General features: G+C 48.3%; 1 protein-coding gene across 10 annotated transcripts in view; it reads left to right on the top strand.

Annotated features, from left to right (window-relative positions):
• Positions 1 to 26698, top strand: part of lrrc7 (leucine rich repeat containing 7) — an 895132-nt gene that overhangs the window by 857548 nt on the left and 10886 nt on the right. For all 10 annotated transcript variants that reach the window (XM_072511053.1, XM_072511057.1, XM_072511054.1 and 7 more), the window contains 2 exons: positions 8856 to 8948; positions 9037 to 9096. In XM_072511053.1, the coding sequence (XP_072367154.1) occupies positions 8856 to 8948; positions 9037 to 9096 (153 nt within the window). The remainder of the gene's footprint in view (positions 1 to 8855; positions 8949 to 9036; positions 9097 to 26698) is intronic.

Here is a 26698-nt window from a genome sequence, read left to right as displayed (position 1 = left end):
TTGATGATTTGCACAACATGATGTGCATTGCCCTTCCCAATTGAATTTGGTTACATTAGCATAGACAAAGAATCAAATCTGGAAGGTCATTGATATGTTAACTCTGCTTGTCTCTCCACAGATGCTGCATGATCTGCGAGTGGGTTCCAGCGTTTTCTGTTTTCAGATCAAACCTGGGACCAATAAACAAATCCTAATATAGACTGGGATAGCAATAATGTAAAAGGCAGAGGGTGAAGAATTCCTGGAGTGTGTTCATAAGAATTTCCTTGATCAGTATGTTTCCAGCCCAACGAGGAAGGATGTATTGTTGGATCTGATCTAGGGAATTAAGTGTCAGGAGGGGCACATTTAATGATCATTGTATTATAAAGTACATATTAGCTATAGAAAAGGACAAGGAACAACCGAGAGCTAAAATGATAGATATCAGGTTGATGACACCCCAGTTGAAAACCAGATTGAAAACAGAAAGTTTAGAGGAGGTAAGAAAAAGGATATTAGAAGGGCAAGAAGTGAGTATGAGATAGACAGGTAGATAACATGAAAGTGAATCCAAAAGATTTCAGTTTACAGATAAATATTCTAAGCGTAGAAAGAGAGCGGTGGGGCTGATTAGGGACCAAGAAGGAGACTTACGCATGGCTGAGGTACTAAACAAATACCATGCAACTGTCTTTACTGGGAAGGAAGGTGCTGCCAAAGTCAGAAAGAAGGAGGATGTAGTTAAGGTACTGGATGGGCTAAAAATTGATCATGAGGAGTTACTAGAAAGTTTGGCTCTACTTGAAGTTAAGTCACCAGGTTTGGAAGGGATGCATCCGAGGATGCTATGAGAAAGGGCGGCATGGTGGCACAGTGGTTAGCACTGCTGCCTCACAGCACCAGGGACCCCGGTTCAATTCCGACCTTGAGTCACTGCCTGTATGGAGTTTTGATGTGGAGATGCTGGCGTTGGACTGGGGTGAGCACAGTAAGAAGTCTTACAACACCAGGTTAAAGTCCAACAGGTTTGTTTCGATGTCACTAGCTTTTGGAGCGCTGCTCCTTCCTCTGCATTCACCTGAGGAAGGAGCAGCGCTCTGAAAGCTAGTGACATTGAAACAAACCTGTTGGACTTTAACCTGGTGTTGTAAGACTTCTTACTGTATGGAGTTTGTACGTTCTCCCCGTGTCTGCATGGGTTACAGTCCAAAGATGTGCGGGTTAGGTGGATTGGCTGTGATAAATTGCCCCTTAGTGTCCAGGGATATGCAGGTTAGGTTATGGGGATAGGGCGGAGTGGACATGGATAAAGTGTCCTTTTGATGGGTCGGTGCAGACTTGATGGGCTGAATGGCCTCCTGCACTGTAGGGATTCTGAGATCACCAGTGGGCCGAACTGTACTCAGTCCCAGGATTCTAAGTAAGGGTGAGAATTGCAGAGGCGCTGGCAATAATCCTTCAAATCCTCATTAGACATAGGGGTGTTGCCAGAGGACAGGAGGATTGCAAATGTTACACCCTTGTTGAAAAAGGGTGCACGGATAAACCCCAAAACTACAGGCCAATCAGTTTAACCTTGGTGGTAGGAAAGCTTTGAGAAATGAAAGTCTGGGACAGAATTAACAGTCAGTTGGACAAGTGTGAATTAATTAAGAAAACCAGGCATGGATCTGTAAAAAGATAAATTGTGTTCAACTTGATTAAGACTTTTGATGAGGTAACAGAGAGGGTAAATGAGGCTAATGTGGTCTACTTAGTCTTTCAAAAGGCATTTGACGAAGTGCTGCGGCACGTAGCACAGTGGTTAGCACTGTTGCTTCACAGCGCCAGAGTCCAAGGTTCGATTTCCGGCTTGAGTCACTGTCTGTGCAGAGTCTGCACATTCTCCTCGTGTCTGCATGGGTTTCCTCCCGGTGCTCTGGTTTCCTCCCACAAGTCCCAAAAGACATGCTTGTTAGGTGAATTGGACATTCTCAATTCTCCCTCAGTGTACCCGAAAAGGCACCGAAGTGTGGCGGCTCGGGGTTTTTCACAGTAACTTCATTGCAGTGTTAATGTAAGCCTACTTGTGACAATAATAAAGATTATTATTGGGCAGCATGGCAGCACAGTGGTTAGCACTGTTGCTTCACAGCTCCAGGGTCCCAGTTTTGATTCCCAGCTTGGGTCACTGTCTGTGCGGAGTCTGCACGTTCTCCCCGTGTTTGCGTAGGTTTCCTCCGGGTGCTCCGGTTTCCTCCCACAGTCCAAAGATATGCAGGTTAGGTGGTTTGACCATGTTAATTGCCCTTCGTGTCCAAAAAGGTTATGTGGGGTTATTGGGTTAGGTTGGAAGTGTGGGCTTAAACGGGATGCTCTTTCAATGGGCTGGTTAGACTCGATGGGCCGAATGGCCTCCTTCTACACTGTAAATTCTATGATTATTATTATTAATTGAATGTCAGCAAAGTTGAAGCCTATGAAGTGGCAGCACAAATACAAATTTAGCTGTGTGACAGGAAACAGAATCGTGGTGAACAGTTTTCAGAGAGGAGTAGGATAAATAATGGGCTCCCTGGGGCCGGTATCAGGACCACTGTTTTCTTATATATTATATATATATATATTATATATATATATATATATATATATATATATAATATTATTATCTAATATTTTTTCTATATTAATAACCAAGACTTAAATGTACAAGGCACAATTTTAAAATTTGCAGATTACACAAAACCTGGAAGCATTGTGAGCTGTCAGGAAGATAATGATAGACGTCAGAAGGACATAGATGGCTAGTGGAATAGGTGGGAATGTGGAAGATAGAATTTAACAGTGTGCAAAGTGTTGCACTTTGCTTAATTGCAAAGTGATGTAATTTCATTAGGAGAATAAGGAGATGCAATACATTAAAAAAAGGTTGAATTCTAAAGGATATGGAAGAAACAGATAGATCTGAGGGTCTGTGTGCACAAATTGTTGAAGGTGGCAGGGCAGCTTGAAAAAGGCATATTGGATCCAGGGCTTTATATTAGAGGCATACTGTACAAAAGCAAGGCAGCTATGATGAACAGTTAGAAAACACTGGTTCAAGCTCACCTGGAGTATTCTTTAAAATTCTGGACTCTGTACTTTTGGAAGATATGAATGGTTTAGAGAGAATGCACAATAGATTTACAAGAGTGGTTCCAGCGATGAGGGACTTAAGTTACATGAATAGACTGATGACGCTTGGGTTGTTCTCCTTAAAGAGAGGTTGAAAGGAGATTTCATTAAGGTGTTCAAAATCATGAGGGGTTGAGTCAGAGATAATTGTGGTGTTGGGTGTTCTAACACACAGAAGAGCCAACACAGTTGCATATGGTACAACACTTGTTTATTTAAACTTGCTATTTACAACTTGGTCTTTGCACTCTGCACGTGGGGGGCTCCCTGCTTGTGGTGTTTCAACAGCTCTTTCATGCTTCCTTCTCCCCAGACCTACTGACCTCCAGGTGTCGTGCTCGTGCTTTTTATGTGGTTGGTGTTCTTGTCTGTGATTGGTTGTGGTGTTGTGTACTCTGATTTGCCTGTTAGTGTGTCCATCATGATGTGTGTGTTTGAATATCATGACATCCCCCCTTTTTACAAAGATATGTGCCTACGTGGTAATAAATATGATCGTGACGTGAGTGCATCTAAGAGTGTGTGTGTGTCGTGTGCAGCATGTGTCTATGACGGAACTATGTACATGGGGCGATGTCGAGTGCGTCACATGAATCCAGTTGTACCATAACATAACAGAAATGCGAACGAGAGAAGAAGAAAAAAAATTTTGAACAGTTGTCCAGTCAGACGACATCTGGAACGATAAACAACAACAGGTTATCATGTAAAATTGTCCAACTTATTAAACATATGAACTGTATTATAAGTCCATTCTAATGGGTTTGCGACGAATTCGGGTTGACCGCCTTAAGGGTGGATCAAGAACCACCGGCTGCTGTGCAGGCATGGCCATGGGTGGCGATGGAAAGGGCGTGATGTGCGGCAGCTCCACAAAGTCATCCTCGGAAGCCTGTTGAGGATCTGGCGTGTTGTGTGGCTGTGAACGTGGAAGTCGGCGAAGGGCGCGCCGATTGCGGCGACGCACGGAACCATCCGGCATGCGAACCAGGAACGAGCGGGGAGCCACTTGTCGGAGGACTTCGGCCGGTGCTGACCAGCCACCATACGGTTGATGGACGCGTACTTTGTCTCCGGAGGACAGGGGGGGCAGGTCCGTCGCTCGTGTGTCGTACCGACCTTTCTGGCGATCACGCTGCAGTTGCATGTCCCGAAGAACCGCCTCATGGTCTGTTGTCGGTGCCAGGACGGAAGGTACCGTCGTCCTGAGGGAGCGACCCATTAGTAGCTGCGCTGGCGAGAGGCCCGTGGATAACGGGGCCGATCGATAGGCCAGCAAGGCAAGGTTAAAGTCCGATCCGGCATCAGCCGCCTTGCACAGGAGCCGCTTTGCGATGTGGACACCCTTTTCAGCCTTCCCGTTCGATTGTGGATGCAGAGGGCTGGATGTCACATGAGTGAAACCATATGCTGCGGCAAAGGACGACCATTCACGGCTGGCAAAACAAGGTCCATTGTCTGACATGACAGTCCTTGGAATGCCATGGCGAGCAAACGTTTCCTTGCAGGCCCCAATGACTGCGGACGACGTCAGATCATGGAGAGGCATGACTTCCGGGTAGTTTGAGAAGTAGTCTATAATAACAATGTAATCTCTGCCGAGCGCGTGAAATAGGTCAACACCCACCTTCGCCCAGGGGGACGTCACCATCTCGTGTGGTAGAAGTGTTTCCGGAGGTTGCGCCGGCTGAAACCTCTGACAGGTTGTGCAGTTGAGCACCATGTTGGCTATGTCTTCATTAATACCCGGCCAATATACCGCCGCCCGGGCCCTTCGTCTGCATTTTTCGACACCCAAGTGGCCTTCGTGTAGTTGACGAAGAATCATCTGGCGCACACTGTGTGGAATGACGATCCTATGCGATTTCATAAGGACCCCGTCTATATTGGTGAGATCATCTCGCACATTGTAAAACTGGGGGCACTGCCCTTTTAGCCACCCTTCCGTCATGTGGCGCATCACTCGCTGCAGCAGAGGGTCAGTCGCCGTCTCTGCGCGTATGTGGGCCAGACAAGGATCATCAGCTGGCATATTTGCTGCTGTCAGAGTCACGTGTGCCTCAATTTGACGCACGAACCCCTCCGCATCTGGTGGTGTGCTCACTGCTCGGGAAAGAGTGTCCGCCACTATGAGTTCCTTCCCCGGAGTGTAGATCAGTTCAAAATCGTACCTCCTGAGTTTGAGTAAGATGCGCTGGAGGCGAGGAGTCATGTCGTTCAGGTCTTTGTTAATGATGTTGACCAGGGGGCGGTGGTCAGTTTCGACCGTGAATCGTGGCAGGCCATACACATAGTCGTGGAACTTGTCCAGTCCAGTTAACAAGCCCAGGCATTCTTTTTCGATTTGCGCGTAGCGCTGTTCGGTAGGGGTCATGGCTCGTGAGGCATACGCAACCGGGGCCCATGATGACGTGCTGTCTTTTTGCAGGAGTACCGCTCCAATACCAGATTGGCTGGCGTCTGTTGAGATCTTTGTAGGGCGAGTCGCGTCAAAGAAGGCCAGCACTGGTGCCGTGACCAGTTTGTGCTTGAGCTCCTCCCATTCCTGCTGATGCGACTGGTGCCAGTTGAATTCCGTCGATTTTTTTACGAGATGGCGCATGTTTGTTGTATGAGAAGCCAGGTTGGGAATGAACTTCCCAAGGAAGTTGACCATGCCCAGGAATCTTAAGACAGCCTTCTTGTCAGCCGGTCGTGGCATGGCTGTGATGGCGCTAACCTTGTCTGCATCGGGACGGACCCCGGACCTTGAGATGTGGTCCCCGAGGAATTTCAGCTCCGTCTGGCCGAAAGCACACTTCGCACGGTTGAGACGCAGGCCATTTTGCCGTATGCGGGTGAAGACACGTCGAAGACGATGCATGTGTTCCTGCGGAGTGGTGGACCAAATGATGATATCGTCCACATATACACGTACCCCTTCGATGCCTTCCATCATCTGCTCCATAATGCGGTAGAATACTTCAGATGCCGAAATGATGCCGAATGGCATCCGGTTGTAGCAGAATCTGCCAAAAGGGGTGTTGAATGTGCATAGTCTTCGGCTGGCCGGGTCCAGTTGGATCTGCCAGAATCCTTTGGACGCATCCAATTTAGTGAATATGTTGGCTCGCGCCATCTCGCTGGTGAGGTCTTCTCGTTTTGGGATGGGATAGTGTTCCCGCATGATGTTGTTGTTCAGATCTTTTGGATCTATACATATACGGAGCTCGCCAGAGGGCTTCTTTACACAGACCATGGAGCTGACCCATGGCGTGGGCTCCGTGACCTTGGATAGGACCCCTTGGTCCTGAAGAATCTGCAGTTGTGCCTTGAGGCGGTCTTTGAGAGGCGCAGGAACCCTGCGAGGTGCGTGAACGACAGGGATGGCGTCCGGTCTGAGTCGAATCTTGTACGTGTGTGGCAATGTCCCCATGCCTTCAAAAACCTCCTGGTTGTGAGCGAGGAGGGAATGGAGATTCGCGTGGAACTCAGCATCCGGGAAGTCGGATATCTCATCTGGAGAGAGAGACATGATGCGCTGTACCAGGTGAAGGACCTTACACGCTTGTGCGCCCAGTAACGAGTCCTTTGATGAGCCCACAACTTCGAAGGGGAGTGTGGCCGTGTACCTCTTGTGAGTCACCTGTAGCTGGCAAGATCCTACGGACGGGATAACGTTCCCGTTATAGTCAACCATCTTAAGCCGGGATGGTGTGATGAGTGGTTTGACCTTCATGGCCTGGACTGCAGAGTAAGCAATCAGGTTGGCGGATGCGCCGGTGTCCAGACGGAAGGCGACGCGCGATCGGTTGACCGTCAGGGTGGCACACCACTCATCGTCTGGATTGATGGCATTGACCTTGTTGACATCAATGACGGCAACTCTGAAGTCATCCTGGTCATCTGCATCACTTAACTGGAAGTCTTGATGCGTGGGCTGGACGGTCCTGACTCGTGTGCGAGGTTGTCGAGGATGCGCCGGATCCATGGGTTGAGCCGCACGACAGCGGGCTGCGTAGTGGCCTATCATGGCACATCTGTTGCACTGTTGGTATTTTGCAGGACATTGCCCTTTTAAGTGTAGACCTCCACACTTGCTGCACGTCATGACGTCACGGCGTTCGTTGCGCCACTGCGCATGCGCAGTGCGATCTTGCGGTGGGCGCGCCTGCGCAGTGCGTCCCTCGTTGTGGCCGTTATTCTTGGCGCGCACCTGCGCGGGAGACCGCGAAAAGCGCGGGAAGCGGCCGCTGTCGTCCGGGCCGTGGGGCGGGAAGAAATCGACGGCCTGGATGCGTTCAACGTCGTGGGCGGCCTGGCTTGCCGATTCGACGGCTGGGGACCCCCTCCGTGCCAACTCGGACGCCTGAAATCGGGCAAAACGGCAGGTCGCATTTTCATGGAGGACACAGGCTTCCACAGCAGACGCTAAGGTGAGGCTCTTTATTTTAAGAAGCTGCTGGCGTAGGCCACTGGAGGCAACGCCAAAAACAATCTGGTCCCTGATCATGGACTCTGTGGTGGTGCCGTAACCGCAGGACTGCGCTAGAATCCGGAGGTGCGTCAAAAAGGGTTGAAAAAGCTCCTCCTTACCTTGCAGGCGTTGCTGAAAGATGTATCTTTCGAAAGTTTCGTTTACTTCAGTTTGAAAGTGCTGGTCCATTTTGAGGATGACCGTGTCATATTTGGCCTGGTTTTCGCCTTCCTCGAACACCAGTGAATTAAAGACATCATTTGGGTGGGGGCCTGCGTAGAAGAGGAGCATTGCAATCTTCGAATCATCCGAGACATTCTGTTTTTCGGTGGCACGGATGTACAGGTCAAATCGCTGCCTGTAGAGCTTCCAGTTGGTGCCTAGGTTCCCCGTGACTTGCATCGGCTGCGGTCCGTCGGTGTGGTCCATGTCCAGAATGGCAGGTTGGTAGGCAGGTATCGATCCACTCCTGTACCATGTGGTGTTGGGTGTTCTAACACACAGAAGAGCCAACACAGTTGCATATGGTACAACACTTGTTTATTTAAACTTGCTATTTACAACTTGGTCTTTGCACTCTGCACGTGGGGGGCTCCCTGCTTGTGGTGTTTCAACAGCTCTTTCATGCTTCCTTCTCCCCAGACCTACTGACCTCCAGGTGTCGTGCTCGTGCTTTTTATGTGGTTGGTGTTCTTGTCTGTGATTGGTTGTGGTGTTGTGTACTCTGATTTGCCTGTTAGTGTGTCCATCATGATGTGTGTGTTTGAATATCATGACAATAATTTTTTCCCATTGACGGGAGGATCGAGAACCGGGGGCACAGGTTTAAAATGATTGGTAAAAGAATCAAAAGCAACATGAGGAAAACCTTTCACTCAGTGATCTGGTATTCACTGCCTGGTGTCTGGTAGAGGCAGATTCAATCATGGCTTTCAAAAGGGAAATGGATAAGCACCAGACGGGGGAAAAAAATCAGGACTATCAGGAAAGGGCAATGGAGTTTTCTCTTGAAGGGAGCCGGTATGAGCCGGATGGGCTGAATTGTATCCTCCTGTGCTGAAACCATTTTATGATTCTGTAGAACCTTCCTCACCTGTAGTGTTTAATTCCACACTAAACGTTCTCGCTGATCCATTAGAACTAATCACTAGGTAAACTACAATGTATTACAGCATTATGAATCTTCCCATATTTATTTCAGACTTGTCTGTATTGTTGTACTTGCACTAACTATCCTGTGGTGGTTTTATTTTTAACTCAGTTTTGTGTGAGAATAGAGAAGAACCCTGGTCTCGGCTTCAGTATAAGCGGTGGAATAAGTGGACAAGGGAATCCTTTCAAGCCGTCCGATATGGTAATTGTAAACAAAACAAAAAAACAGTGCAATTGCAATTGTCCCTGATCACTTACAGGCTGCAGTAACATTGCACTTTCCTCCATAGGTTGATGCCAACTATCAAAGGATGGGCAGAAGTCAACAACAGATGGCAAAGGGAAATGGTGTAAGTCAGCGAAGTTGGTTCTTTGTTTAACAATAAATGGCATGCTTTATAACTCTCCTGAAATTGGTATTATTGCTTTACTACATAATTATCTCCATTTAAGTATTGTAGTCTAGAATTCATGTTTTAACAAATTACAACTTGTTCACAGTTTAGATTTTCTGCCTGATATTTTACCATCAATGTTAATCAATTTATTTTAAATGACTTAACTCCAATGTCAAATTAGCACGATCATAAAGTCTAGACACAATGGGGGTGATTCTCCACGGCGTGGACCAAGTGCCCGCGCCATCGTGAACGCCGTTGTGTACACCATCGCGTTTCACAACGGCGTGAACAGGGCCCGGGCACGACCTACTCTGGCCCCTACAGGCGCTGGAGAGGTTCATGCCACTCCAGCATCCTTACGCGGCATCAAATGGGCGCCGCGCCAACCCGCACATGCGCAGTTGGGCCGCGCCATCCTGCACATGCTTGGGGAACTTCTTATGCATGCCGGTCCCTCACCAACATACCAACATGGCGCCGGTGTTCTGCGGCCCCGCGCGGAAGGAGGTAGGCCTGGGGGGGGGGGGGGGGGGGGGGAGGGGGGGGAAGAGGCCAGCCCGCCGATCGGTGGGCCCCCATCACGGGCCAGACCCCATCGGAGGCCCCCCCCCGGTAAAGGAGCCCCCTCCCCCCCCCACAGGCCGCCCCCCCATCGTTCCTGCAGAGTTCCTGCCAGCAGCGACCAGGAGTGGCCGGCGCCGGCGGGAACCTGTTGTGTCGTAGCGGCCGCTCAGCCCACCTGGGTCGGAGAATCGCCGCTCGCCGTTTGCGGCGATTCTCCGAGCAGCCGGCGTGAATCACGTGGCGCTGGTTTCAGGGTTGTGGGAGAATCGCGTGCAGGGGTCAGGGTGGCGTGCGCCCAATGTATTATTCAAAGCAGCTGCATATGTTATGTGCCATTGTTATGTTCTCACATGGTAACTTTGGTCAGTATCCCTTTGTAACAGTCTCCTGCTTATGGTTTACCTCGTTGACATTGCAGCCCCTCATTGTGTATTCACACTAGGGGGTCTTTGTAATAGTTTGAATGAAATCAGTCACAGCAAGGATGTATACATTATTATTGGGTCTGGGACATCAGCTATTTACTTTGTCATGGGGTCCCCTTGATCTCACATAATCCCCCCTTCCGTTAAGACTGAGGGATTGCATAATAAATTAGGTCGGCATGGTAGCACAGTGGTTAACACTGTTGCTTCACAACACCAGGGGCGCGGGTTCGATTCCCGGCTTGGGTCCCTGTCTGCATGTTCTCCATGTGTCTGTGTGGGTTTCCTCCGGGTGCTCCAGTTTCCTCCCACAAGTCCCGAAAGACCTGTTTGTTAGGTGAATTGGACATTCTGAATTCTCCCTCAGTGTACCTGAACAGGCACCGGAGCGTGGTGACTGGGAGATTTTCACAGTAACTTCATTGCAGTGTTAATGTAAGCCTACTTGTGACACTAATAAAGATTATTATATAGTTCTTTTTGGTATGCACTGTTGGACTGCTTCCTCACTATTTAACAACTGCAGTAATTGTAGTAGGTCCTGAATGACTGAAGGATTGTGCTTTATATTGGATGCTTTCGTTGTAAAAATTATGAAAAAAACTAAAAGATAATCTTACTTTATACTAGCATCCTTCATACACTTTGAGAACCATGTTAAAGTTGCACCAGTTTAGGAGATGGGATGCCCTAGCTGATACAACAAAATGCCTGTTGTTAAAACATATCTTTCAAAACCATTATCCTGTTCAAATTAAACCAACCATGTTCAGTAAATGTATCAGTGGTATTCTACATATATGACCATATATACGGACTTGCAGGTACTGTCAATGGAGCAAGGGGTTAGACACAAGATAACAAGAATGGCCCTTACCCAGACTTTTGGGACAGCTAAATTGTATGCTGGAGAATATATTCCATCAACCATTTCGCTGTACACTGTTTGTCATCAAGTTATCTTAAGTCTTGTTTCCAAAGAGCAAATAGCTACCAGGATTTCTTAAAGTCCTATGTTTGGTGATTATAAGAAGAATGCATTTCTATTAATGCTGTCTTACAGATAAGAAACATCAAATCACAGAAGAGTATCAAACAATCAATTATAGTATATAAGAAATATTAAAGTTTCAGGTAGGAACTAAGAGCGATCTAGTTAAAAGCAACTTCTATTTTGTGACACATAGAGATGAGATCCCAGCAAAAGTATTCCTAAGGATCAAATGAAAGCCATGATCAAACACTCCTCTGCTGAAATCATTATTCTAGAATCATCCTGGGCTAGATTTATTCCAGAAATGTGGCAGCTGGGTCCATTTCAAGTCGTATGGCAGAAGAGGCTGATGTAAGAGGGTTCTGTTGCAGAGGCAGAGACAGAAAGGGGGTTTGGCACTCCCGAATCTGATGTATTACCGACATGAGGATGGGTGCATTCTTCCAGAGTGTGGCAGATGGGTGTGAAAAGTGTGGTAGGGGGGAGCCGGTGAACCATACTCGCATGTTCTGGGGCTGCGAGGCTCTTATATCACTGTCTGTCTTTTTCACGCTGTTCACTTCATGAATTCGCTGTGGGTTTGATAAATCCAAAAAGCCTACAACCTCAGGAAGATGAGGAGAGAATAAGACAGAGGTCTGTCGCCAACCAGTGAGATCGCAAGGCTAGCAGCAGGTAGCACCAGAGGAGGAGGATGGTCAGGAGGCAGCCATCCAAGGGAGACATCGAGATGTAGGTCACAGACATGGCAGTGCATCTTTAGGACAAAGGCAAACTACCTCCTGATGTCTGAAGGGCAATGTCAGAGACAATGGAGGCTGTCCCCAGAAGGGGCCATGAAATTTGCTGCATCCTGCAGTAAGACCTGCAGCCACAGCCATATTGATTTGTCAGTAGCCCCATAACTGGTCCTTGCAGTGAGTGCATTGTTCAACATCTTTGCCACTGGCTGCTTCCAGGGCTCCACTATGTTGCCCTGTTCCTGATGTTGGTCGCGAGGGCTTGGGGATGGCTGAGCCTGCCGGGTCACACCTCCTTCTGGTGCCTGGGCTGTAGGATGCCTGACTTCAGATGAGATGGCATGTTAAAGTAATGAGGATTTGTGCTTTGAATTCTTGGAAGATCCTGCTTTATCCTTGATTTCTGCTTTCGTTATGCGTCAGTGGAGAAGTCTTTATCCCGATAACGTCCTCGCATCTCAGTTGTTATCCTGGACTTTGCTCCTTGATAATCATATTGTTGTCTGTTGATGTTGTCAACTTACTTGCTTGCAGGCAAGTGAATAATTTGGGTGTGATGTTCTGTGTAGGTGCATTTCCAAGGCCTGAGTATTGAGTCAGCTTTTACGTGGGGTACCTCCCTCTTAGTTACGGCTCAGCTTAACACAGCTCTGCAGACACACATCAACCTGGTTAAGATGGCTTTATTATTCCAAGCTTGGTTCATGTACATGAGAGAAAGATCTGGATAAATGCCAAGATCAATCTGGCTAACACTGATAAAAACACACCAATCATAGGATTTAACAAAAATCAATAGCCCACCCCAGTTGGACTGGATCCAATCCTTGGAGCTGTCACTTTTATATTATCCAGTAAAATTTACTTTAAGCAAAATGATGACTTGTGATCAGCTCATGATTTAACCCCATCCTGTCACCTGTTGTTTCCCAGGAACTTGTGTCTATTCTAGGGTTTAAACTAGTATGGCAGGGGGGTGGGCACGGGAGCAATAGGTCAGAAGGTGAGAGCATTGAGGGAGAACTAGGGAATATGGACAGTGTGGCTCTGAGGCAGAGCAGACAGGGAGAAGTTGCTGAACACAGCGGGTCTGGTGGCCTGAAGTGCATATGTTTTATTGCAAGAAGTATTACGGGTAAGGCAGATGAACTTAGAGCTTGGATTAGTACTTGGAACTATGATGTTGTTGCCATTACAGAGACATGGTTGAGGGAAGGGCAGGATTGGCAGCTAAACGTTCCAGGATTTAGATGTTTCAGGCGGGATAGAGGGTGATGTAAAAGGGGAGGCGGAGTTGCGCTACTTGTTCGGGAGAATATCACAGCTGTACTGCGGGAGGACACCTCAGAGGGCAGTGAGGCTATATGGATAGAGATCAGGAATAAGAAGGGTGCAGTCACAATGTTGGGGGTTTACTACAGGCCTCCCAACAGCCAGCGGGAGATAGAGGAGCAGATAGGTAGACAGATTTTGGAAAAGAGTAAAAACAACAGGGTTGTGGTGATGGGAGACTTCAACTTCCCCAATATTGACTGGGACACACTTAGTGCCAGGGGCTTAGACGGGGCGGAGTTTGTAAGGAGCATCCAGGAGGGCTTCTTAAAACAATATGTAGACAGTCCAACTAGGGAAGGGGCGGTACTGGACCTGGTATTGGGGAATGAGCCCGGCCAGGTGGTAGATGTTTCAGTAGGGGAGCATTTTGGTAACAGTGACCACAATTCAGTAAGTTTTAAAGTACTGGTGGACAAGGATAAGAGTGGTCCTAGGATGAATGTGCTAAATTGGGGGAAGGCTAATTATAACAATATTAGGCGGGAACTGAAGAACATAGATTGGGGGCGGATGTTTGAGGGCAAATCAACATCTGACATGTGGGAGGCTTTCAAGTGTCAGTTGAAAGGAATTCAGGACCGGCATGTTCCTGTGAGGAAGAAGGATAAATACGGCAATTTTCGGGAACCTTGGATAACGAGAGATATTGTAGGCCTCGTCAAAAAGAAAAAGGAGGCATTTGTCAGGGCTAAAAGGCTGGGAACAGACGAAGCCTGCGTGGAATATAAGGAAAGTAGGAAGGAACTTAAGCAAGGAGTCAGGAGGGCTAGAAGGGGTCACGAAAAGTCATTGGCAAATAGGGTTAAGGAAAATCCCAAGGCTTTTTACACGTACATAAAAAGCAAGAGGGTAGCCAGGGAAAGGGTTGGCCCACTGAAGGATAGGCAAGGGAATCTATGTGTGGAGCCAGAGGAAATGGGCGAGGTACTAAATGAATACTTTGCATCAGTATTCACCAAAGAGAAGAAATTGGTAGATGTTGAGTCTGGAGAAGCGTGCGTAGATAGCCTGGGTCACATTGAGATCCAAAACGACGAGGTGTTGGGTGTCTTAAAAAATATTAAGGTAGATAAGTCCCCAGGGCCTGATGGGATCTACCCCAGAATACTGAAGGAGGCTGGAGAGGAAATTGCTCAGGCCTTGACAGAAATCTTTGGATCCTCACTGTCTTCAGGGGATGTCCCGGAGGACTGGAGAATAGCCAATGTTGTTCCTCTGTTTAAGAAGGGTAGCAAGGATAATCCCGGGAACTACAGGCCGGTGAGCCTTACTTCAGTGGTAGGGAAATTACTAGAGAGAATTCTTAGAGACAGGATCTACTCCCATTTGGAAGCAAATGGACGTATTAGTGAGAGGCAGCATGGTTTTGTGAAGGGGAGGTCGTGTCTCACTAACTTGATAGAGTTTTTCGAGGAGGTCACTAAGATGATGGATGCAGGTAGGGCAGTGGATGTTGTCTATATGGACTTCAGTAAGGCCTTTGACAAGGTCCCTCATGGTAGACTAGTACAAAAGGTGAAGTCACATGGGATTAGGGGGGAGCTGGCAAGGTGGATACAGAACTGGCTAGGTCATAGAAGGCAGAGAGTAGCAATGGAAGGATGCTTTTCTAATTGGAGGGCTGTGACCAGTGGTGTTCCACAGGGATCAGTGCTGGGACATTTGCTCTTTGTAGTATATATAAATGATTTGGAGGAAAATGTAACTGGTCTGATTAGTAAGTTTGCAGACGACACAAAGTTTGGTGGAATTGCGGATAGCGATGAGGACTGTCAGAGGATACAGCAGGATTTAGATTGTTTGGAGACTTGGGCGGAGAGATGGCAGATGGAGTTTAATCCGGACAAATGTGAAGTAATGCATTTTGGAAGGTCTAATGCAGGTAGGGAATATACAGTGAATGGTAGAACCCTCAAGAGTATTGAAAGTCAAAGAGATCTAGGAGTACAGGTCCACAGGTCATTGAAAGGGGCAACACAGGTGGAGAAGGTAGTCAAGAAGGCATACGGCATGCTTGCCTTCATTGGCCGGGGCATTGAGTATAAGAATTGGCAAGTCATGTTGCAGCTGTATAGAACCTTAGTTAGGCCACACTTAGTATAGTGTTCAATTCTGGTCGCCACACTACCAGAAGGATGTGGAGGCTTTAGAGAGGGTGCAGAAGAGATTTACCAGAATGTTGCCTGGTATGGAGGGCATTAGCTATGAGGAGCGGTTGAATAAACTCGGTTTGTTCTCACTGGAACGAAGGAGGTTGAGGGGAGACCTGATAGAGGTCTACAAAATTATGAGGGGCATAGACAGAGTGGATAGTCAGAGGCTTTTCCCCAGGGTAGAGGGGTCAATTACTAGGGGGCATAGGTTTAAGGTGAGAGGGGCAAGGTTTAGAGTAGATGTACGAGGCAAGTTTTTTACGCAGAGGGTAGTGGGTGCCTGGAACTCGCTACCGGAGGAGGTGGTGGAAGCAGGGACGATAGTGACATTTAAGGGGCATCTTGACAAATTCATGAATAGGATGGGAATAGAGGGATACGGACCCAGGAAGTGTAGAAGATTGTAGTTTAGTCGGGCAGCATGGTCGGCACGGGCTTGGAGGGCCGAAGGGCCTGTTCCTGTGCTGTACATTTCTTTGTTCTTTATTCTAAAGTTGCTTTTCTGATATTCCTATCCTACATGTCACAGTCAGTTCCTGTCCAGCTCATTGTTCATTCAGGGGCAGGATGCCAAAGTTGGTTTCTTCTTTACACCATGGATTATTTGAGACAGGATATTGGGGGCACCTATAAGAACTGTTTACTGAGTTGACTGTTATTTGCTGACCACACAATCCTGTTTGTCTCAAAAACATGGGCAAGTTAGCTAGTTTAAATCCCATCATGCATTGTGGCCACTGCTTGTAGCAAGAGTTCAAATGCTTATTACTACTATTTCCTAAAAATACAGGTTTAATGATTAATAATGATTACTGGGTATACTTTCAATGATTAATCTCAATCCTTAATAAACTAACTTATGTAGAGCTATCTAGTGTTGTCCTAACTATTCAGCTTTAAGGGGTCTCATCTTTGGACATTCTAAATTCTTGGAAGTGCAGGGTCGGATTAGGACAAGTCAGCATGGATTTAGTAAGGGGAGGTCGTGCCTGACAAACCTGTTCGAGTTCTTTGAAGAGATAACAAATAGGTTAGACCAAGGAGAGCCAATGGATGTTATCTATCTTGACTTCCAAAAGGCCTTTGATAAGGTGCCTCACGGGAGACTGCTGAGTAAAATAAGGCCCATGGTATTCGAGGCAAGGTACTAACATGGATTGACGATTGGCTGTCAGGCAGAAGGCAGAAAGTTGGGATAAAAGGTTCTTTTTCGGAATGGCAACCGGTGACGAGTGGTGTCCCGCAGGGTTCAGTGTTGGGGCCACAGCTGTTCTCTTTATATATTAACGATCTAGATGACGGGACTGGGGGCATTCTGGCTAAGTTTGCCGATGATACAAAGGAAGGTGGAGGGGCAGGTTGTATGGAGGAGGTGGGGAGGCTGCAGAAAGATTTAGACAGTTTAGGAGAGTGGTCCAAGAAATGGCTGATGAAATTCAACGTGGGCAAGTGCGAGGTCTTGCACTTTGGTAAAAAGAATAGAGGCATGGACTATTTTCTAAACGGTGACAAAATTCATAATGCTGAAGTGCAAAGGGACTTGGGAGTCCTAGTCCAGGATTCTCTAAAGGTAAACTTGCAGGTTGAGTCCGTAATTAAGAAAGCAAATGCAATGTTGTCATTTATCTCAAGAGGCTTGGAATATAAAAGCAGGGATGTACTTCTGAAGCTTTATAAAGTATTAGTTAGGCCCCATTTAGAATACTGTGAGCAATTTTGGGCCCCATACCTCAGGAAGGACATACTGGCACTGGAGCGGGTCCAGCGGAGATTCACACGGATGATCCCAGGAATGGTAGGCCTAACATACGATGAACATCTGAGGATCCTGGGATTATATTCATTGGAGTTTAGGAGGTTGAGGGGAGATCTAATAGAAACCTACAAGATAATGAATGGCTTAGATAGGGTGGACGTAGGGAAGTTGTTTCCATTAGCAGGGGAGACTAGGACCCGGGGGCACAGCCTTAGAATAAAAGGGAGTCACTTTAGAACAGAGATGAGGAGAAATTTCTTCAGCCAGAGAGTGGTGGGTCTGTGGAATTCATTGCCACAGAGGGCGGTGGAGGCCGGGAGGTTTGAGTGTCTTTAAGACAGAAGTTGATAAATTCTTGATTTCTCGAGGAATTAAGGGCTATGGAGAGAGAGCGGGTAAATGGAGTTGAAATCAGCCATGATTGAATGGTGGAGTGGACTCGATGGGCCGAATGGCCTTACTTCCGCTCCTATGTCTTATGGTCTTATGGACATCCCCTTCATTCTGCACTGCTGGTTATCCTGATTTAATAAGTTTATATCATATCAAGCTGAATGTTGAATTCATGATTGTGCAAATTATCTTTATCCTAAAGTATCCTCGGAGGGTGGGAGATGAGCAGAGCCAGAGCGGGAGGAGGGGTGGAGGGTTTGGGGTGGTTCTGCCCTCGCTTTGTTCGAGGAGGTTCCCACCCGTGAGAGCTAATCTGTATTTTTTAGTGCCATTTCCTTTTTCCAGGCAGAATGTGTGTTATCCTGTTGAGGACTGGGAATTGGTTACCTAGAAGTGATGCTTGGTAGTGCCTTGTTCTCTTCTGGTCATTCTGTAGTTATATTACAGCTATGTATTCTGGCCTGGGCCTGGAGAAGAGTTTAATTTTAGCGTTAATCAATTTCCCCTTTAATTCCGGTGTTCTCGATATATTGTTTTTTTCCTCCTGTCATGTTGTTTTGAAGCTATGGGTATGATGTAGGTCTGTGATGTTGCTTATATCCTGTTTTGTGCAGATGGGTCCAATTATCCGTGAAGGGAATATGTTGGGAATTTTGTTCCTAATTCATCCGGTCTCATTTGTTCCCATTCTTGTGATGACTACTGTTTTACGTTGAACCTGTTGCAAATTGATACCTATTGCTAGATTTCCTCCTCTTTTGTTTGTTTTGAGGCGATCTTTTGTAAAAGTGGAAAATTCCCCAATAAAAAGACATTAAAAACATGCACTTCCTCTGCCTTAACGGGTCTGGAAGTGCTCTGCAGTATGCACCACACAACACAGGGCTTCATGGAGTGTTATGTTGCACACGGCACAATGTAGCCATGAAACATTGTGAAACTCTTGTATCAGAATGACAGAAAGGAGCAACACTCCTCTTCAAATGAGGATGAATGGGTTAAGCCTCAGGAAGAGGACATGGATGTCTACGAGCCTCTAATGGATGCCATGGAGAGGCATGCCGGAATACCATAGACATGAGATTTGTCCAAGATTGAGGAACCTACATGACCATTGCCCCATCGCCAGGACATTTTTACCTGCTCAGGATGTATATCAACACTTGCTGCCTCTCCCAACCCTCTTGACTACATCTGCAATTGCATCCTTAACCACGTAGAATAGCAAAGGGAATGGGTGTCTGTCACACATACTGTTAACCAGGAGACCTGATGCCAGTGGGCATACATCAAGCAGCCTATCATGACTGACACCTCAGAAGCTACTCAATTGTCACATAAAGCAGTTCAGTTGTCCCTGTGGAACATAATCTCAGGCAATCTCCTTAACACCGCATATAATGAAGCATCTGCAGGGCCCACAATGTCCCACAGACAGGCAAATATCAAAATGGATGAACGGACATTAAATAATGACTAATTGCAAACACATAACACCATAATCTTTACATTCTAACACTCTGCTTGAGTGCCAAGCATGAGGCATGACCATATACTTGGGGCTCAGACAAATCAAGTCCTAAAAAAAGATAATGATGAGCACATGAATAAAATAAAAATAATATATTGTGCAATATTTACATGCGACAAAGTGAATTTTGTAAATTCACCTTTGTTTTCTCCCTAAATCCTTACGTTTTCTGTCCCTACCACTAATCTTGGTGCTACGTTAGCAGCTGAGGTCGATGCTGACAACTGAATGTGATGCCCATTTTCCAGCAAAGGCTTTGGTGGGCGGCCTCTGGAGATCTGAGACCTTGAAAGTACACTGGGTCATGCCCAGGTGAAAGGGTAACCTCCTTAGCCATGCTTGCTGGAGGTAATGGGGTCAGTGGCAGAGGGAATGAGAAGAGGCTGCTCACCTATGGGTGTCCTGAGAGGAAGCCCCCAGGGTAGCTGACATACACTTTTCTTCTATCTGGGTGCGCGATGGTACATCCCTGGCTCCCTGAGAAGGGGCACTTGGAGGGAGGGCATGGTGCCTCGGCACTCTTTACCTAGCGATTGCTGTACAAATCATTTGGCTAGACCGATTGAGTGCAGGTCAGAGCGCAAGTGGGCAGATTACTTGGCCTGCCTTTCCACAGTAATTGACAACCTCCTCATAGAGGAAGCCATGTGTTCATCTGCCTGAGATGTGGCAAAATGCATGGCTTACATGGACTCCTCCATAGTCCATGTAAAGCTGTACGTAACGCATGGCATCTCCGCCATATGTTCACCTAAACTCTGCTACATTTTCCAGCAGGCTTCTGGTGACCAAAGCCAGTGGCCTGTCATCAGTGTGGGGCTCAGAAGGACTCTGTTTCCCAACAGTCCTCCGAGAGTCTGGGATCTCGCCTGCTGGGATGTGCCTGTACTGTGTTCACAAGAATGTGGACTTGATTCTAAATGCAGCCCCTTTGTGGAACAGGTGGGTGTTGCTGCATTGCTGGAGAGTGCAGGATAAGTTGTTGAGGGTGCATCCTCTGGGTCACTGGTGTCATCAACCCCAGCAATCATATAATCATAGAATTTACAGTGCATTCAGCCGATCGAGTCAGCACTAGCCCTTGGAAAGAGCACTCTACTTAAGCCCACACCTCCATCCTATCCCCGTAACCCAGTAACCCCACCTAACCTTTTTTACACTAAGGAGCAATTTAGCTTGGCCAATCCACTTAACCTGCACATCCTTGGACTGTGGGAGGAAACCAGAGCACCCGGAGGAAACCCACGCAGACATGGGGAGAAAGTGCAGACTCCACACAGTCACCCGAGGCTGGAATTTAACCCAGGACCCTGGAGCTGTGATGCAGCAGTGCTAACCACTGTGCCACCGTGCCGATAGTCTTTGGTCTCCTGGAGTGACTGAGTCTTGGATTTGAATTGTAAAGGAGGGCACAAAGAAATATTGAAGGTTCCACAGACTCTGAACACAGCACAGTTCCTCACGTGGTCCGGAGCACACATTACGGCAGCACCACGTTTGATGCATCTTACTCTGAAGTCTTAGCAATCTAGCCTTGCTGTTAGCTACCGCTTGGCTTCTCTGTACTCCTGCAATCTGGAGGGATTCTACCTCAGAAGGGGTGAGGATCTTGAGATCAGGCATCTCTCTGCCCACCTTAACCCTTTCCTTCAGGTTATGGATCTGTTTGTCCTGGGGGAGAAAGTTGAGATTTATCGATTTGACAAATGCCAACGGACCTCCTTTTCCGCAGGTATCCCACCACACTGGTCTGTCGATGTATTAAGTTGCATTCAATCACTCATTCAAGACAAGCTGTCACATTCTTGGTCTCAACTGCTGCGCAATCCTGAGGCTCATCACGCGTGCACCAGCCTAACCTACCTGCACATTTGCACAAATATATAACCTGATACCTACATTAGAGGCAATCCCATGTCACCATGACACTTTCCCAGGTGAATCTACTGAGGTCATTGATCCTTTTCCCTGCAGTGTACCCAGTATCTCTGATGGACCCCACCATTGCTAACCTTGTCTGAGACCTTCGTCCAGGCTGCCTTGGTCAGGCAGGAAGATGTCCTGTTCCCACTGCTGGGGAAGAGCGCCTTCCACTGCTCCCTGACAGCTTGGCAGGGAATCTGTAGGAAGGCATCACTGAAACATGGAGCCAATCCATGTCGTCACTCCGACATCTCTAAAGTGATGTGGAAGGGCCTTGGACTTGATGGGATGGGTGGGTGAGGTGGGGGGTTCAGGATAGTACAGGTTAATAAAGGGAAATGACAGGGGGAGGAGTTGGAAAGGGCTTGAGGAGGATGAAGGAATCCACAAAATGGCTCAAACACCAAATAATGACATTACAGGAAAGCCAGTATTTAACTTAATTAATTAAGAAAATAATTAATTACTTAATTAAGACACAATAAGGATGAATGTGCAGGTCATGTGCTGCAACTGCAGAATGGGGAGGTGGTTGTGTCGTGGTGTTGTCACTAGACTAGTAATCCAGAGACCCAGGGTAATGCTCTGGGGCCCCAGCTTCAAATCCCACCACTGCAGATGGTGAAATTTGAATACAATAAAAATCTGGAATTAAAAGTCTAATGATGACCATGAAACCATTGCCAATCGTCGTAGTTCACTGATGTCCTTTAGGGAAGGAAATCTGCCATCCTTACCTGGTGTGGCCTACATGTGACTCCAGACTCCAATGTGGTTGACTCTTAACTGCCCCGTCAAAGGCAATTAGGAATGGGCAATAGGGGCAGCACGGTGGCCTAGTGGCCTAGTGGTTAGCACAGCTGCCTCACGGCACTGAGGTCCCAGGTTCGATCCCGGCTCTGGGTCACTGTCCGAATGGAGTTTGCACATTCTCCCCGTGTCTGCGTGGGTTTCGCCCCCACAACCCAAAAATGTGCAGAGTAGGTGGATTTGGCATGCTAAATTGCTCCTTAATCGGAAAAAATAATTGGGTAATCTAAATTTTTTTAAAAAAGGAATGGGCAATAAATGCTGGCCCAACCTGCGACGCCCATTTCCCATGAATAAATTTTTTAAATGTGGGAGCTCCTGGATACAGGTGTGATTCAGGGCTAACACATCTGCAGGAAGTGTCTGCAACCCACAGAGCTTCACTCAAAGTCATTAAGCTGGAGATAGAGTTGTGGACACTGCAATGAATCTAAAGATGTGGCAAATTATTGGACTCTTTGCTCCAGAAGACAGACACACTCCATAGGATAGGGTCTTCTGCTAGATTCATGTGTCACCAACTCAACATTGTATAAACTTTCTGTCTTGTTTGACCTAGAACTGAGCTACCGAACCTATCATTTCCACCATCAGATCTGCCTACATCAAGCTTACAACTTTCCTCACCTCAACCCCATGTTCACTGAAATTGTCACCTGTCTTTGTCATCTCCAGGTTAAATTTCTCCAACTTCACCTTAGCAGGTGTTGCTCTCAAAACGCATAAACGTGTTCAAACTTCAGCCAGTCAGACACATTCTATCCTGTCCAATGTCTTGCTTATATGTCCCCACTAACGTTCATATGCTCCCAATCTATTCAGTGCATTGATTTCAAAACCATTGTAATTATTTAGAAATTCCTCATGTCCTAGACCAAGCCTGTTACAATTCTTAGTATGGGGTGATTTGTCTTTTTTCTTTTAGAATCAGTGTGTGGAAGATCAAAGGTATCTCAGCAAACACAGCATTTCCCTGTCATTGGCAGGATAAGGGTTACCTTAAACAATGCATGCACCTTGATATCTTGTAGCATAACTTCACTTTCAAACTTAAAATTTGCATGGTTTTAAGGCATTACATAGGAAAATAAAGAGCATACCATTAAGGTCCATTTCGCCAACACCATCCTATGTATGATTATTATCTCATAGACTACTCTCTTTTTTAAAAAATATATATTTATTAAAGTTTTTTAACAACACAATTTTTTCCCCTTACAAACAATAACCCCCCCCCCCCCCCCCCCCCGTCCGGGTAACAAAATAACACAAAATCGCACTGAGCAAGATATATACATGGCAAAATGGTATATTTACATAGCTTTATACACTGGCTCTTGCCCGCACGTGCCAGTTCCCCCCACCCTCCACGTTATCTCTTGCTCATCCATCCCCTCAAACAATCTCTCTTCCCCCCCCACCCCCCCGGTTGCTGCTGCTGCTGACCGACCTTCCTCTAACGCTCCACGAGGTAGTCTAGGAACGGTTGCCACCGCCTGTAGAACTCCTGCGCAGACCCTCTCAAGGCAAACTTAATCCTCTCCAGCTTTATGAACCCAGCCATGTTGTTTATCCAGGCCTCCACGCTGGGGGGCTTCGTCTTCTTCCACATTAGCAAGATCCTTCGCCAGGCTACTAGGGAGGCAAAGGCCAGAATGCCGGCCTCTTTCGCCTCCTGCACTCCCGGCTCATCCACTACTCCGAATATTGCTAGCCCCCAGCCTGGCTTGACCCGGACTTTCACCACCTGAGATATTGCTCCCGCCACTCCTCTCCAGAACCCCTCCAGTGCCGGGCATGACCAAAACATATGGACATGGTTCGCCGGGCTCCCTGAGCACCTTCCACATCTGTCCTCTACCCCAAAGAACCTACTCAACCTCGCCCCCATCAAGTGCGCTCTGTGAACCACCTTAAATTGTATCAGGCTGAGCCTGGCACATGAGGAGGAGGAATTAACCCTACCTAGGGCATCAGCCCACAAACCTTCCTCAATCTCCTCCCCCAACTCCTCCTCCCATTTACCCTTCAACTCTTCTGCTAGGGCTTCCCCCTCTTCTTTCACCCCTTGGTGTATTGCCGAAACCTTGCCCTCCCCGACCCATACACCCAGATCACCCTGTCTTGAATTTCTTGTGCCGGGAGCAACGGGAATTCCCTGACCTGTCTCCTCACAAAAGCCCTCACCTGCATATATTTAAATGCATTTCCCGGGGGTAACTCAAACTTCTCCTCCAGTGCCCCACGGCTCGCAAATGTCCCATCAATGAACAGGTCCCCCATTCTTCTAATCCCCGCCCGATGCCAGCCGCGGAACCCCCCGTCCATCTTCCCTGGGACAAACCGGTGGTTACCCCTGATCGGGGACCACACCGAGGCTCCCACTGCACCCCTGTGCCATCTCCACTGGCCCCAGATCCTTAACGTTGCCGCCACCACCGGGCTCGTGGTATACTTTGATGGCGAGAGCGGCAGCGGTGCTGTCACCAACGCCCCCAAGATCGTTCCTTTACAGGACGCCATCTCCATCCACTTCCATGCCACCCCCACTCCCTCCATAACCCACTTGCGTATCATCGCCACATTTGCTGCCCAGTAGTAGCTCCCTAGGTTTGGCAGCGCCAGCCCTCCTCGGTCCCTACTGCGTTCCAGGAACCCTCTCCTTACCCTCGGGGTCTTATTCGCCCACACAAACCCCATAATACTCCTACCTACTCTCTTGAAAAAGCCCTTGGTGATCACGATGGGAAGGCACTGAAACACAAACAAAAACCTCGGAAGGACCACCATTTTGACCGACTGCACTCTACCCGCCAACGAGAGCGGCAACATGTCCCATCTTTTGAAGTCCACCTCCATTTGGTCCACCAACCTCATCAGATTCAATTTGTGTAGGGCCCCCAACTCCTGGCTATCTGGATCCCCAGATACCGAAAACTCCCCACCGCCCTCCTCAGCGGTAGGTCCCCTATTCCTCTTTCTTGGTCCCCTGCCTGTAGTACAAAAAGCTCACTCTTCCCTACATTGAGCTTATAGCCCGAGAGCTCCCCAAACTCCCTCAGAGTCTGCATGACCTCCACCATCCCCTCCATTGGGTCCGCCACGTACAGCAGCAGGTCACCCGCGTATAGCGACACTCGATGCTCTTCTCCCCCGCGGACCACCCCCCTCCAATTTTTAGACTCCCTCAGTGATATGGCCAAGGGTTCTATCGCCAATGCAAACAACAGGGGGGACAGGGGGCACTCCTGCCTCGTTCCTTGGTACAGCCGAAAGTACTCCGACCTCCGCCGGTTCGTCATTAAGGAGCGAAATCGGCCTGTACGATCCACATTGCAGTGGGTCCTTGTCTCGCTTCAGAATCCAGGAAATTGTCGCCTCCGACATTGTCGGGGGCAGGGTCCCCTCCTCTCTTGCCTCGTTAAAGGTCCTCACTAGTAGCGGGGCCAACAGGTCCACATACTTTCTGTAGAACTCCACCGGGAACCCGTCCAGCCCCGGGGCCTTCCCCGCCTGCATGCTCCCCAAACCCTTACTCAGCTCCTCCAACCCGATTGGTGCCCCCAAACCAGCCACCTCTTGCTCCTCCACCCTCGGGAACCGCAGTTGGTCCAGGAATCTTCTCATCCCCTCTTCCCCCCCTGGGGGCTGGGATCTGTACAGCTCTTCATAGAAGGCCTTGAATACCTTGTTTATTTTCGTTGCACTCTGAACCGTGGCTCCCCCTCCATCTTTGATTCCCCCTATTTCCCTCGCTGCCGTCCTCTTACGGAGCTGGTGTGCCAGCATCCGACTGGCCTTTTCCCCGTACTCGTAGGTCGCCCCCTGCGCCTTCCTCCACTGTGCCTCCGCCTTCACCGTGGTCAACAGGTCAAACTCCGTCTGGAGCCGTCGCCTTTCCCCAAATAATCTTTCCTCCGGGGCCTCTGCGTATCTCCTGTCCACTCGCAAAATCTCCCCCACTAACCTCTCCATTTCCATGCCCTCTGTCTTCTCCCTATGAGCCCTGATGGAGATTAGCTCTCCCCTGATCACCGCCTTCAACGCCTCCCATACCACCCCCACTCGCACCTCCCCATTGTTGTTGGCCTCCAAGTACCTTTCGATACACCCCCTCACCTTCCCACACACCACCTCATCTGCCAGCAGTCCCACGTCCAGCCGCCACAGCGGGCGTTGGTCCCTCTCCTCTCCCAGCCCCATTTCCACCCAGTGCGGGGCATGGTCCGAAACGGCTATGGCCGAATACTCCGTCCCCTCCACCCTCGGGATGAGCGCCTGCCCAGAACAAAGAAATCTATCCGGGAGTAGGCCTTGTGCACGTGGGAAAAGAAAGAAAATTCCCTGGCCTGCGGTCTTGCAAACCTCCATGGGTCCACTCCCCCCATCTGATCCATAAACCCCCTGAGCACCTTGGCCGCTGCCGGCCTCTTTCCCGTCCTTGATCTGGAGCGGTCTAGTGCTGAATCCAGCACTGTATTGAAGTCCCCTCCCATTATCAGTCCTCCTACCTCCAGGTCCGGAATGCGCCCCAACATGCACTTCATGAATCCAGCATCATCCCAGTTCGGGGCGTATACATTTACCAACACCACCCACGTCCCTTGCAACCTACCACTCACCATCACGTATGTCCCTCCATTATCCACTACGATAGTCTTTGCCTCAAATGACACATGTTTTCCCACCAGAATTGCCACCCCTCTATTTTTCGCGTCCAGTCCCGAGTGAAATACCTGTCCTACCCATCCCCTTCTTAACCTGACCTGGTCCGCCACCTTCAGGTGTGTCTCTTGGAGCATAGCCACATCTGCCTTCAGTCCCTTCAAGTGCGCGAACACTTGAGCCCTCTTCACCGGCCCATTCAGGCCCCTCACGTTCCACGTTATCAGCTGGATTGGAGCGGCTCTCACCACCCCTCCCCCCC

This window comes from Scyliorhinus torazame, chromosome 7 (genome assembly GCF_047496885.1).
Source record: "Scyliorhinus torazame isolate Kashiwa2021f chromosome 7, sScyTor2.1, whole genome shotgun sequence".
Taxonomy (NCBI): domain Eukaryota; kingdom Metazoa; phylum Chordata; class Chondrichthyes; order Carcharhiniformes; family Scyliorhinidae; genus Scyliorhinus; species Scyliorhinus torazame.
The sequence above is the reverse complement of the archived record's forward strand: the minus strand, read 5'-3'. Positions and strand labels throughout refer to the sequence as shown.